The sequence below is a fragment of the Equus przewalskii genome, chromosome 28 (assembly GCF_037783145.1).
Source record: "Equus przewalskii isolate Varuska chromosome 28, EquPr2, whole genome shotgun sequence".
Lineage (NCBI taxonomy): Eukaryota > Metazoa > Chordata > Mammalia > Perissodactyla > Equidae > Equus > Equus przewalskii.
The window spans coordinates 15,522,416-15,537,296 of NC_091858.1; the positions used below are offsets into that span (position 1 = coordinate 15,522,416).

At 40.8% G+C, this 14,881-nt stretch overlaps 1 protein-coding gene across 7 annotated transcripts in view; it reads right to left on the reverse strand.

Moving 5' to 3' along the window:
• Window positions 1–14,881, reverse strand: part of DLC1 (DLC1 Rho GTPase activating protein) — a 479,654-nt gene that overhangs the window by 12,945 nt on the left and 451,828 nt on the right. For all 7 annotated transcript variants that reach the window (XM_070598490.1, XM_070598489.1, XM_070598488.1 and 4 more), the window contains 4 exons: window positions 14,187–14,258; window positions 9,182–9,263; window positions 3,370–3,433; window positions 253–1,676 (listed from right to left, as the gene is read on the reverse strand). In XM_070598490.1, the coding sequence (XP_070454591.1) occupies window positions 253–1,676; window positions 3,370–3,433; window positions 9,182–9,263; window positions 14,187–14,258 (1,642 nt within the window). The remainder of the gene's footprint in view (window positions 1–252; window positions 1,677–3,369; window positions 3,434–9,181; window positions 9,264–14,186; window positions 14,259–14,881) is intronic.

The following is a 14,881-nucleotide window of genomic DNA, read 5'->3' on the forward strand; positions in this document are numbered from 1 at the left end:
TCAGTGGCATTAAATACATTCACATTGTCATATAACTACGGCCACCATCCATGCACAGAACTTACTTCATCTTCCCAAACTGAAACTCCACCTGTTAAACAATACCTATTCTTTCTGGATGTTAGGATGTCCTGAGCTGTCACTTTCCTTAGGAACTCACATGGCTACGAATGCCAGAGTTAATCCCATTTCCTCTGCACAAAAGCAGAATCCCTTTCTGATGTCCCCTCCCCATTCTGGAAGAGCTCTTACCTATTGGATCTTGTCAGGGAGGCCCCAACTCCAGAATCTCTCCTTTCCGGGATGTCAGCGGGCTCCTCAGGTTCATTTAGGGAGTTGCCTGTGCTGTCTAGGTCGCTGGGTGTGCCTCGGTCGTGGTCCACATCCAGGTGGATCTGTTTGGGAGAGGATGGGCATGGAGACACAGAGTCCAGGGCTGAGTCAGAGTCTCCTTCATCTGAAAACTTCTCCGACCACTGGTTGACTATCCTCTGCATCCCCTTCACGTGGTAGAGGATGTCGTCCAGCTCGGGGAAGATGTCCTCGTTCTCCAGATCGGCTAGGTCCCCTGAACTGGAATAGAGGATGGAGCCTGGCACATTGTCGTAGATACTCAGGCGGCTGCTCATGGAGCTGGAGGAATTGCGTCTCTTAAGTTCCTTGGGGCTGTCGCTGCTGCTTTCCCTCCTCAGGCTGATATGGCCGGGGCCATGGAAGCTTCCAGTCCTCCAGTTCACAGAGCTGTTATTCCCTGAGGGAGAGAAACTGCCATTGGAAAGGGCCTTGGGGAAAGTGCCAGGCTTGTGATCTTCTGGGATGTAGAACACTGTGTCCTCTGGGTAGCTCTCGCGGTTTTTAAAGTTCTGTTCCATAACGTTGTTGAATGTCGACTGATTGAACGGATCAAAGCCCTCTAGGTACATGCCCACCCGCTTGTTGCAGGCACTGAGGCTCCGGGTCCTGGTGACAGGACTGGGTGTGCTGACGGCGCTGCTGGTCTCAGACTGGCTGCTGCTACTACTGGTCTGCGTGGAGTTGGAAACGCTCCTCTTTCGTACCATGGGGACGTTGATGTGGTTGCCGTTGAGGGCGGAGATCTCCACGCAGTTCAGCTGTTTCAGCTTCTCCTCGTCCATTCCCTCCTGCAGAATGGGCCCACTGATGATCAGCCCCAGCTTGGACGGCGCCTTGTGCTTGCTGTGGTGGGAGCCCTTCAGCTTTAAGCTCTCCATGCGTTTCAGCAGACTGTGCGTCTTGGACTTGGTGTTCTTCTCGTGGCCTTTCATGCTAAAGCTGAAGCTGGACAGTTCCTTGGGAGAGGGCAGGCTGCAGAAAGAGTCATCATTGCCTACGAAGTTGCCAGAGGAGCAGACACTAATGACAGAGTTAGTCCGGGGTGTCACAGCATCCCCGCTGTGGGGAGCATGGGTGGGGAGGCTGCTGGTGCTGCTGAGGCTGCGGACAGAAGCCACCTCCTGGCGCTCGCTGAGGTCTGTCAGCATGCTTTCGTGGCTCGTGGCATTCTTCAGGTGGGGATCGTCGGGGGACCCAGGGACTGGGTCCTGCTTTGGAAAAAAGACATCAAACTCTTCAAGCCGGGACCACCGCTTGCTGTCCCTCTGGAAAGTCCATTTGCCGCTTATTGCACAAGGCTCATCCTCGTCCGAATCCTCACTCTGCAAAGACAGAATGGAGCCATTCATCTGCTGGGAGGGGCAGACAGAGGGGCACTGAGGGCCAGGGGGCCAGGACACTGCTCATAACACACCACCAGTGTCGATTCCCCCCTTACATCTTTATTTTATTTTATTTTTTTAAATAACAAAGATGCATGTGAAGAATTTCACAGGAAAAAGCCTGAGCAAGTGTTTCAAGCTAACTAAGAGTTATTTTATGGAAACTCTGGGATCTATAAGCTGTTCTTTAATTGCTCAGAGGAAACCTCTGAGATCTGTGAAAATTCCAGGCATGCAAAATATTTTGAACTGGAGTCAGCAACTGGTAGGACTCCCTCTGGTCTGCCTCCGATGTTGCCGTCTGTTGACAGTATGTGTTTATATTCCATTTTGCAATTAAAAAGATAGTTTTGAAACACTAACAAGAGTGGGAACTGAAATCTTTAGCTACTCTAGAAGTTTACAAGATCTCCTAACAGACCAACAGGGCCAGCAAGCAAGTTAAGCCATGACAGCCCTTCAGTCCCATACTTTTCAGCCTCTTATCTGTTTTTTTTTGGTCCCTCCCTCACCAGACATGGGAACTAGAATTAAGGCCACAAGCATTCTGTGAAGTTTCAACCTCAGACACGCTTCAGGCAATTTAACCAGGCTTCGCAAATACCCAGTCCTGACAGCATGTGCCATTTGTAAACACTAAGTAACATCTTGGCTGATTATGCCTGATTTATGGGCAGGACTCGGGGTTATGCTGTGACACCAACTATTGCATCTGCGCCTTTTTGGCGGGATATCAAAAGGCACCATTCAGTCTGATGCGTCTCTTTCCCACTGGTGTGGAAAATATCATATGACCCAAGTTTCACAGGACAACGAGTAGAGAGCCGTAAACGCTGACTGGTAGAGTCCTCGCCACAGCTCAGCGGGTGTTGAGGTTCCAGTTCATTTGTTTAAAAGGTTTAACTCCCCCAAGAAGGCAACTTGTGGCAGGTGACGGATTCTAGGATAATTAAAATTTGTACTCTGAACAGTCAGAAATATGTTCTTTGACCAAACTGATTCCTGTTTACTCTAATTTGTAACCCTCACTCCCAGGACTACACCCACCTCCTCTCCTAAGATCTCATAAAAGGTCCTCACATTTCATACGTAGAAGAAATACCATCCGATTCAGTTATGTGTCACCATTGGACTAGAATGTGTGGGATTTCCTGCCCTCCTTTCCTCCTCCCCTAATTCCTTTTCTCCCGCCAAATCTCTATTATTCTTCAATATCCCATAAGCCAGCCTTCACTTCCATCTATACAGCTTTGAAACACAGTTACTGTCATAGTGGAGAAGACAAAGAGCTCCCATGAAATTCAGCTTTAATGCAAAATCCACAGGGATTCCGTAGGCCTCATGCCCTTAATATGGAGTAAGCATGGAGTTAATGAGGCAAAATAATAGATGATTTGTTAAATCAAAAACTCTAGGAAAACCACAATTTATTGTGTGGCTGCAAACTTGGTTTCAAGTATATAAGAATACACAAGTCTTTGCTAAACTTGACTGGATTATAGCCTTAAAAAGGAGGACGTTTTGGGAACAAGGAAGTAAGAGTTTGGGAAACAAAACTTCTTACAAAACACATAATCCCAGTTTTTGGTCTGCCCCTTTTCCTCCCATCCTATTATATATTTTATATACTCACTCTCTTCCGATGAGGACTAATTTCCAGCTTCATCATCGCACATTTATTTAAAGTGTTTAGACGCCTACAGAGCAAAGAAATAACATTAGCAAAGACAGGAAACTACTGATGGGTGGATAAATATTTTTTCCAACAATTGACATGTTTAATGAGTTTCTTTGAATCCATTAATATCTATAATTTAGAAGAGTATTAGAAACTGCTTTAAAAAGTGAATAGTTTGAAAACAGCTTTATATTTCTTAAGTTTTTTCATTTAAATTTATTTTCACTATTATATAGTAAAATGGCAATCTGCAATGGTACTGTCAGGTGCCCCTTATTCTTCATGGAACAAACAACTCTCAATGAAGAAATGTATTCTTTCAATGGGCCCTAGGTTGAGCCATTCAGTAGCTCCATATAGTGCAAAGAAATAAAAGTCTGTGATGTCTCTCTTCGTAGAAATAGGAACAGCAACAAGAACCAACCAGAGTTGTTGGTAAAATAGTGTATCCTATTCTTAAATCCAAATTCAAATATAAAAAGAAAACAATTTTTAGTTATGTTCAACAAATAATCTTAGATAGCCTATTCAAAAATTTATTGAGTTCTTGTACGGAAAGGAAATTTGAGTCCCTTAATGCCCAATTCTTTTTAACACTTCCTCTACCGGACAAGATAATGTTTGGTATAGTCACAGCAATAGTGCAAGTGATTATTTAAAAAATTTGTATACTGCAGCTTCAGGATCAAAATCTTCAGAATTCAAAAATAAGCACTTGAATCAGATTCTTCTTTGGATCAAGAATTATATTTTGACTTTGAATATTCTTTTTACTCTTGCCAAAATGTAATTTCAATTTAAAATTAGGGAAATAATTTAGTTTCATTGAAAATGAAATACTTAAAAAATTTTTAAAAAAACCCTCCCTGCAAAATAATGAAATAGCTGAAAAAAGAAACCCTTTACATATGTAGGAATAAATGGAACGTAAAAGTGTGAATGACAGCCCCTCAGTCCAGTTCTTTCTAACACCTTCCAGAGATCATCACTTAGTCTTCCTCAAATGAAGCTTTAATATATCTGCTATCTTGCACCATCAATTTTCCAGTTTTTCCTAAAATTGCAACCCTTTGTTTTCATAGGATAAGAGCATTTAATTCACAGAAATTCAAAGTCACCATGAGATCTTTTCAAGCCTTTATCTTTCTGATCCTGTTCTTGCGACTTGTCTAACAACTTTGATGCATGAGGATAGAAAGTATTTTTGCCTGCTGATAAGACTGCCTTTGATTTCACAGATTATGCGGTAGCCTGTTTATAGAATAAACAAAGATAATTTAGAGCACCTATGTTCAGGAAAATTCTCTCTGTTGATGGGAGAGAAAGAAAACAAATAATCAAGAGAAAGTCCACAGACTTTAAAATGAGTGGATATAAGGTCCCTCTGTAAGGGGCATCCATTACTTAAATGACTTAGACCCAGCATGTTTTAGTCCTTAAATGTTTTCAAGATTTAAAGAGTCCAGAATGGTCACATTGAGTCTTAGGTCTGGGCTTCATTAATCAAATCTGTAATCAAACACCCACTTGACCTCATATGGGCTTTACTGGTTGAGTGGTCTTTATAACCAGGTTTACTAGGCATGGAGGCCTATGGGGGTGCAGGAGAGGCTTCCTTCACAAACTCTAGTTTGAGTCAAACAAAAAAGACTCAGGGGGCCAGTTTTATAAAGGTCAACACTATGTTTTTCTGTTGGTAGCACCAAGCTAATGGTATTTCAGTTTCGAAGCCCAGAAGTCATTCCCTGGGGTTTCTGTGGGATTCATTTGTCCCCTAGGACCTCCAAAGAATGTCCACTGATGAGATCTTACCTACTGAGAGAGAGACAGTACTGAGGAGAAGGAACAGTTCCAGCTAGATGACCTGGGGGCTCGCTCTGGGTCAGGCACCCTGCTGGCACCTCATACGTATTATTTCATCTTGGTCTGCCCAACAACCCTGTGGTACAGATATTACTGTCTACCTTCATTTGACAGATGAGGAAATAGGGGCTGGAAGAGGGCACAAACCTTGTCCAAGGCCACGTGACTAAAACTGGCACTCAAGAACAGTACCTTCTGCATTCCTTTCTCAAATAAATGCGAATGTTGGTAATAAATGGGGCAGCTTATATCCTAAGTACGATTCCTCAGCTGAGCGGCAGAACACTGGTGTCACACACCCTCTGTCCAGAAGCTGTGGTTGTTCTCACCCCCCAGGGCCCTCACGGGGCTCAGCTCTGCAGGAATGTGTCAGTCTTATCTGCTGGGCAACTTGTACCCTGCTCTGAAGGGGGAGGGAGCGCGCGGCTGGGCCGTCAAAGGTTCAAGAGCTTTGCTGCTGGGAGCTCAAGTTCCCTGACGAAAGCAGAGCAGGCGGGCCTCTGGGCCTGGTGTTCAAAATGAACACAGGGAAAAGTGCGAGAGAAGTGTGAGAAAAGAAAGAGGAGTACTTTTCCAAGCAGGACCTGACAAACAGAAATTGTTCCAATTCTTCAAGATATTTTCTTGGAATGCGTGCAATCACTTTAAAAAATGACTTGCTTTCTTTTGAATAGGACAGAAAGAGTAACAAAATCTACTATCTGGCAGGCTGCTTTACATAGCTTAGGCATTTCAAGGGCTGTTTTACAACAGAGTGCAGACTGAAGATGATAGTATGGATAGCTAGTTATCATTACGCGATTATCACCTTATTTACATAACTTCCTGGTTTGTTTATAAAAGGAGTCCGTTGTAACCCTGAAGGAAAACAGCAACATGGAATATTTTTCAGAAGCTACAGTCAGAGTTAGAGGTCTTCTAACAGTCGGTCACAGTTTGCATTTTAATCTGTATGCGTCAGGACAAGCGAAACACTCCTCCAGCATTAACACTAAAGGTGACTCTCATAATCTTGGTCTTATTGGCAGGGTTGGGTTATACAGTAAAACTGGCAAGACTGGGACAAAAGCCAATCTCTCCAAGGAAACAAATACATAAACCTCTTACAAGTGTGAGTGTAAGAATGTTGGTTGGCAATCCAAACCCAAAAAGCCTGGTAGTTCCATAATTGTAACTTTGGTCATTACCAAACTTGATCTGGAAGATAGTATCAACATCATTCTCAAGAAAACAGTCAGTCTACAAGTCCCCGGCCCTAAGTAGTCTGTGTTAAGGGATCAGCTCCTACCAGATTTTTGACCAAAGGAGCTATACGATCTGTAAACGTCATAGGTATACAAATGTTTATAATAAATCTTTAAGCAGACACAAGTGTGTACATGGAAGCATTAGTAACATTGGTGTGGATGGCGGGGGCAAAAAGGAGAAATCATGTAAGAATTAAAGTAAATTCTAAAAAGTTTCATTTAAAATAAAAATGGTAAATATTTAATAATATGTTATTAAAGTAAAACTTTCCAACTGAGTTCTATAATGATATTACTATATGTATTGAAAATCAGTTGCGAAATTTGGAAGTCTACAAACAGGACAAAACCCAAAGCTGTATTTCAAACTACAGTTTCATGGTCTGCTGGCTCTTGAACTCCACGGGCCGAGAAGGCACGTGGAACAGGCTAGGCGAGCAAATGAGATGACTATCGCATAATCAGTAAGACAAGTGTCTCCCGCTCTCCTGACAGTTCAGAACCTGCAGCTCCTTTCAAAGGAAGGTTCTGGCAATCCACTGTAGGTGGCCTCCATCTTTTCGTTCAGAACATTGCTTTAGGCCTCTCAAAAGGGGAACCATTTCCCATGAGAAATCTATTTACGTGACTATGTGGACAAGAGCCTTTGGGTTTTCCATTACAAACAGGCTGATGACTGTGAATTCTGAAGAATTTTTTTTTTTAAAAAGAAAACCCAACCTCAAGGTTTTTTCCGCATCCTCAAATCTGGGCGTCCAATTTGGGCCTGAGAATCTTTAAGCACTTCTGGCATGGAGCACTGCATTTCCTTCCCGCACTTCACCTGTGAGATATTATTCTATGCATAAGAGAAAACGGAAGCCCAACCAGAATGCACTTGCAGAGTCCAAATTCAGATCAAAGCCTGGTTCTTTAGGCTTTTCTCTTCACAGAAGATCTAAGGGCACAGATTTAGACCTTTCAAAGGGAGGTATCTTCTTGAACAGTGGTGAGAGCCAGTGTCAACCAAAAAAACACACAGGGCGCCTCTCCTTGCAGAGCAGGGAAACTAAATTTCCAACTGATATTCCAAAAAAAAAAAAAGTATTCAAGAATCTAATCATGATCCTTTGGGCTGCAATGCCGCAATGATATTTTTATGACCCAGGAATTCCTAAACTGTGGCTGCTGTTCACAGGGCCCACTCACTAAGTGGCTTAAAATGTGTGAAATGGATCATCTGACACAATGGTAAATATTTCCTAGGATACATCTTACGAGTGACCTCATTTTTACGCGTTACCCCCACAGCTAAGCATTAAAACATTCAAAAAATGCCTGGAGTAGTTTATATTCCAGATGCTGCCTTCTTCCCTCCTAACTGCATTAGTGATATTTTTCATTCCAGATGACATAGCTATAATGTGACACACAGTGCGAGGTTTGCAATTAGATTCTTTTCAGAAAATGGGAACAGACCCTGGACATTTCTAAGCAGTCATTTCAGAGGATCTGAAAAGTGACAGTGTTTCTGTGGTTATATGGCACTTTTTTTTCTTGAACCACGAGAACTAGTCTATTCCATACACTATTCTAAACACCCTAGCTATCTTTCCCCCAAAACCACCGCTTAAGTTTTAACTGCTTCAAAAAACACTGTATTACATAAGAAAGCCCCCCAAAATCGTACTTTCACAGAACTACCACTACTTTCTTTGCCTACAAAGGGGAAATAAATACTGCATGTCCTTCCACCTTAATGATGTCTTTCCAAATTAAAATGAATACTGAAATGAACAGAAAATTTATTTTAATTTTACAGGCAAATCAGCATGTGAATTTTGTCTGTGTCTAATTATTTTTTCCAGAATTCGCCTTTTAGGGCTTATAGGTTTTGAGAAAAATTACCAAGGATGAATAACTTAAAAGGAATAAAATGTCATGACGAGTTTGCAAGGATTGTCAGTGTCCCATCACTGTCTGCTACGTGGTTTATTACTTCCACATTACCAACACCTACCAGCTGCTCCTCAGCCCGGAGGTGCACCAACACCATGAGCAAGGATTTCTGGCAGTTTTATTCACATTTCACATCAATGCTCATTTACTGCCTGTCCACTGTATGTTAAAGGCTGTGCTGAGTTATTTTATAGCCCTATTTCATCCTATGGTTACTATTCTGTACCTGGGGAAGCTGAAGAGGTTTAGAGAAGCTGTTCTGGATTCAAACAATGGTCCTGCTGACTCTAGGAGGCCACCCCCCCACCCCCGTTAATTCCTCTGAATGTGTTATTTCCATTCACTATAACAGCAGCTTTCATTCTGTTAGGGTACCTGGTTGGGACCACGCAGTCAATTACATTGCCTTTTAAAAAAACCCGTTCCAAGTTTCCAAACCACCTAAACGTGACCTGTTTCGGCAATCGTATCAAATATGGAAGGGTACTGAGTACCTCCGAGGACGGTGCCATTTGAATGGCTTGTTTAATGTTATTTAACACCAAATAACAAGACCTTACTTATTTTAATGAAAAGGCCTATGATTTATAATGAAGTCACTATACCCATTTGTGAATCAAAAACCTGACATAATTAGTTACAACAAAAGCAAACAAAACCATTTCAGTGATTAAGTACTCTGTTCTTAAAAAGAAAAGACTCAAAACATTTCCATGTACCTGCATAAAGCCTCAATGGCATCTCTGTCCAAAAAATCATGCTCCCTCTTGACCAAGGAAATATCAATGGGGAACAGGAGATCTATTAGGAAAATAAAAACAAATATTTTTATTGAGCACCTAAATTCTTGCCAATCTAGCCCAATTTAGACGAGGAAAAAAAAACCCAAACAAATAAAATAATTTATTGAATACTTACTGCGTTCAGGACACTTCATTCCCTATCAACAGCTATGGGAGGATAGAGCAGTTTAAGACAATTCCATCAGTTTAGAACTTCAGAACATCAGTGTTCTAAAGGAGCTTAGATCTAGAGGGGTCTACAGACTCAAATCTCTCTTGCTGTCAAAGATAAGTGATTCAAAACCCTGTCGCACCTTTACACAAATCAGCAGGCACTAGACCCCTGCTATAAATTACCATCATTTAAGCCAGAATGAAAACCAGAACGATGCCCCCTTTAAATGTCGCTGGGTTTTTTTCCCCATGTGTGTCTTTGCTCACAGATCAGGCAAGAGGTCATGGAAAACTGGTCCAAGGAAAGGCGCAGAGAACAATGGGAAGTGGTAGCCAACGGAATCTAACCATTTGCATGACATCAAAAGCTAAAGAGAATTCAGGATGTGCTATTTTTAAGCGAATATTAGCACTTCCATATGGCTTTTCAGGAGTTTATATAACTCCCCCTAAAACAAAAGGCCTGCTATAAAGCCACTGTAGTACAACAGAATCCCAGATCCCTTAATCTGTAGGAGTTCAATACTCGTAGAATACTTAAGAGGACATCAGAACTGAAGAGCAGAACGGGAAAAAGTCAACTCAATGGAAGAATTCCTTTTCTATCCCTTGTTGATAAATACATCCAAGAAGAGTTGGAAGAAAAGACCAGGAGCACCGCCCCGGAAGTTTACAACAGCTCTGGAATTGCCACCAGAGAAAAGCAAGTTATGCCTCCTCGGGGCTCCAGCTATGAGAGTAGATAATGGGCCTTCCCAGGAGAATGCTTATACAGTATCACAAGTAAGAGTCCTTCTGTGCAACTCTGTGGGTCTGGAACGGGCAAAAGAAGTCAGCACAGCAGGAGACCAGGATTACCATACCCCAAAAAATCCCTCAGGCCCCCAAAATGGCTAATGCTGCATATACTGGAAGAGAGATGGCTATCAGGACTCTTGAAGATGCGAGTAATTAGTCATGTTCTAGTTCTTGGGTTGAGTAGGGAGTGCGTGACTGTTCTGTTTTTATGTTTTCTAACTCATCACTGGTTTTACAGAATGGTATGGAGCTCCTCATCCTTATTAATCCATATTCTAGAGATAACACTTGAGTACCTTCTTTTTTCTTTTTACCATGTTGAAAACTAACATAATGGGTTTTATAGTCGTATTGATATGTTCTCTGAATGATAACATAGCCAGACCAATGAAGCAGGTAGAGCCCAAAGATTTATGAAGAAATACATGAAATTCAGTATCACAGGATTATATCTCTTCATTAATTTATAGATCTAGTCTCTTAGGCCAATGGTGAGTAGCACTATGATACTGGGAATAAAAGAGGTGGCTTCTGTGAACGTAAACTATTAGTAAATACAAGCAAGGCACACTGTAAAGCTGTTTGAAGGTCGTGGCATCATATTTCACTTTGAACAGACATCAAGAACTCTCAGTAATAAATAATAGAGCTGACATTAAAGAATATATTTTTTACTACTTCCAGACTATAACATCAGATCCATAAATGTAAATTAAAATGCTCATATGCCTGTTAAGTGTATATGAGACAGCATTGTGTTATTTTACCAATTCCTAATTTAGTGGACCTAAAATTCAGTGGATCTAAAATACAGAAATGTATTTTAGATTACTTTCCTCATCCAAATTAACTTTAAAATTCTGTTTAAAAAAATTCTAGAGTAGGTAAGAACTAAATGTGAGAGGAGGGAAAAAAAATCAATCGTTTTCTCTTACCTGCCTAGATTCTTTCTGGCTTTGATCATTTTTTGATGATGGTTTATTGACGTAGAGAAGGAGTCCTCAGAGCTCTTCAGGTTAGAATTTAAACTTCCAGCTTCAGTTTAAGGGCAGGAAGTAAAAATTGCCAAGGACCCAAATAAAGCTAAACAGGAAGACAAGGAATGTGTGGGTTGGTGTGTGGGGTGTGTGTGCTCAGCCTGCACACAGCGGCAGGATGAAGGGGAGAAATTATAGCCCAGAACAATGTACAGTATCCCTCAAAAGCACACTTATGCTTCAAAAAACTTGGAAATGTGAAGACACCCTGAAATGTAACTTGTGAAAAGGCAGTTTGCACTTCAGAATTTGGAAAGAAGTAAGACAGAGACTGGAAATGGTCTTAGCAAACACACACATCACAAGAAAGTGCTTCTTGGCAGCAAATCAACACCAAAAATGGACATAATTGAAGGAAATTTAATTTCTAAACAGGAGAACAAAAGGAACAAAAGGACAGCCATGTTACTGCCACTGCAAATGCAATTATCTTTCCCTATCTCCAGGAGAGCTGTGAATTGAAAACCCAACAGAATGCTGGTCCCACCCCCAAAGTCCTACTGAAAGACAGAGATACTCTAAATGTTGACAGGTCAAAAATTCTCCCTAAAGGAAAGATAAGCAACTCCACCCTAATAAGCATGCGGGTTAAGGAATTGGAGATAGTCTTTGAAATGGAGGATCAGTAAGATATTTTACAGTCTGACAATAAAGTAACGCTGAATCTGTCTTCATGAGAAAATATCATACCTTCAGTCTGGGCTACAATGGGGAAGACCAGGTATTGTAAATTAGGTAACGAATTAATTTAGCTGAGTGAGCCAGGGACATAAAAATGGTCTCTAGGATCTCTGACCAATTTGCTTCTGAGGAGTACCCCACACCCATTGCATATCCCTCTTCAAGGCAACCTGCTGATCATGTCTAGCACTTCCAAGCTCACAAACTATATCCATTCTCAGTTTGGGCTCATGGAATTTTGCTCATGAGTTAAAGAAGGGCGCTAGTGACCCCCTAGCTCCAACTGACAGCCCACTGCCATTATTACAGGAATCAGTCTGCTTGTTATTATCCCAGAAGGATAGAAGAGCAAAAGACATGTTTTGGAATCACTATTTATTGTGAGAAGGTTTGAACATCCCTGGTGAAAAAATTTAAGTGACATCATTTCAATCGGATCTTGTAAAGATTTTGTCACATGGTGGCTAACCGTCTCCTAGTATCTCCTTCCTTCTTAAGTGATGAAAAAGATGTATTTTTAAAATGTAAATCAACCAAAATTATGTTTGCTTTTTGAGATACTGGCAATCCCCTATAAGTGTTCTTTGAGATTTGAACTATGTTTTATTTTTATAAAATATGTAGCATCTACCACAGTTCTGGGCATCTTTGTTGGTGCAGAATTAATATACTGGCGTGTTGATTAGTTGGATGGATGGATGAAAGGAAGGATGGATGGATGGATGGATGGAGAGATGAATGGATAGATGAATGAATGAATGAGAGACACTAGTGTCGTCATCTCAGTAAAGGTAAGGAAACAAAGAATGCTCAAGTTGGAAGGGGCCCTGAAAGACATTTAATTTACTCTCAATTTAGGAACACTTCATATTCATCCAACCTTTGCTTGAAAATTATCCATAAAATGGAGTTCACTAGTTCATAACTCTAATTCTTTTTAAATGATTTCCTATAGTGTAATAACACTCCCATTTCAGTGAACACCTATTCATCTTGCTGTGCACAGAGAACGCTCTGCCCACGCTGGGCAGCCACAGGCTGAGAATGAGTGAGATTTGAGGGGCTCTTCATCCTTGGCCTCAGCATCCAAGTGATCCCCAGGGTACTGATGACAAAATGAAGTAATAAAAATTCAGCCTAGATGTTATTTTTTTTTTAAAAAAGGCCCATTTTTCTTCCTTAAAAAATTAAATGCCAGAGAAAAAATAATATTCATCAAATGACAACTTAAAGTGAAAAGCCTAAATACAAACTAGGGGAAGATATCTTTAACACATGACCAACAAAGGCCTGGTATTTAGAATAAAGAGCTCTTACAAATCATTAAGAAAAGCCCGATCAACTCATGAGGAAAATGAGCGACAGCCCATTTCACAGAAGAGCAAACACCTGTGGCCAGATGATAAGAAGAAATGTGCATTATCATTAATGATCAGGGAAATAGAAGTCAAAATCTATAAGGTGTCATTATATATCCATTTGATTGGCAAAAATCAAAGTGTGACAATAACAAGTGTTGAGAGCATACGGATAGAGGGGATCTTTATATATTACTGGTAGGAGTGACCATTGGGACAGGCACTTTTGAAAAAAATCTGCACTGTAAAATTGAACATACACATCATTACCCAGTAATTCTACCCCTAGGTATATCTGCAAACAAATTACTGCACATGTACCCCAAGAGTACAAGAATGCTCACAACAGTACAGTTTATAAAAGCAAAACAGAAAAAGCCGAAATGCCCACCAATCAGAGTGTGGATATGACTAAACTGTAGTATATCCACACGATGGGGTATTACATGGCAGGCAAAGCAAATGAACCATGGGGACATCGTATCGAAGAATCTTAACAATATAATAAGTGAAAAACTTAAATCCTACCAGATTACATAGAGCCTGATACCCTTTTTATAAAGGTAAAAATAACTTTATAAAAAAATATATTTTAGGAAAATACAATAAACCCATATAAAAATAAAATAAAATGATAAACAGAGATTTCAGGATGATGGTTCCTTGGGTAGCGGGGAGCAGAGGGACCGAACAGGAGAGCACATGGGTGCGTTATTATCAAGGTCCTAGCTTTTGTTTTGAGTGGTGGGGGTCTTAGGTGCTTGTTACATTGTTTTTTAAGGAAATATTTAAATAAGTAATAAAATATCTGAAAATAAATTGTAGATCAATAATGTCAAGAACCAAGGATAGGATCATGCCAATTGAAAAAAAAAAAAGGCATTCCCAGCTCACCTTCATAAAGCTGTGCGTACTGGGGAAAACCTGTTGCCCGGAGCCAATCGCAAGCTTCTTTGGCTTCAATTTCTAGAAGAGAATAGAAAAAAGACAAAATGTTAGTCATGTGTACCTCAGCACGCTTCTTTTTTCCTCAGTGAACTCTTTTTTTGTTATAGAGACAAAACATTATGGGAGGTGGGAAACAGGGATAAGCAAAAAGGAAAAAAACCCACTTAATTCAAATGGTTTAAATTTTTGTGCTTTTCAGACTTTTAAAAATGCGTATAATTTAATACATATATATATAGTGCATTATATATCCATATAATGGATAGACAAAATATCCATCTTTCCTGTAAAATAAAATGGGGTCCCAGCAGTAAGATACTCTGTGCTGCTTCTGTATTCTGGTTGCAAATGATTATGAAAATAGGGCATAATAAGAAAGTTGAAGGATTAAATCACTAATTAAGCCTGGCCTGCCTAACTTGGTCTACTTCTCATGTCAACAAAAGGCCACCAAGTACATCTGACACCTGCAATGGAATTAACCTGACCAAAGGAACAGACCTTCTGACACCCCTTGGGAGGCCCATAAAAGCCCCAGGTGCTGTGGCGATGGGTCTTTAGCTGCATCCTGCCGTAGAGGCCAGGCTGTCAGGTGACCCAGAAGGCATTAAGTCAATAAATCCCACAATCTTCGCAGGCTG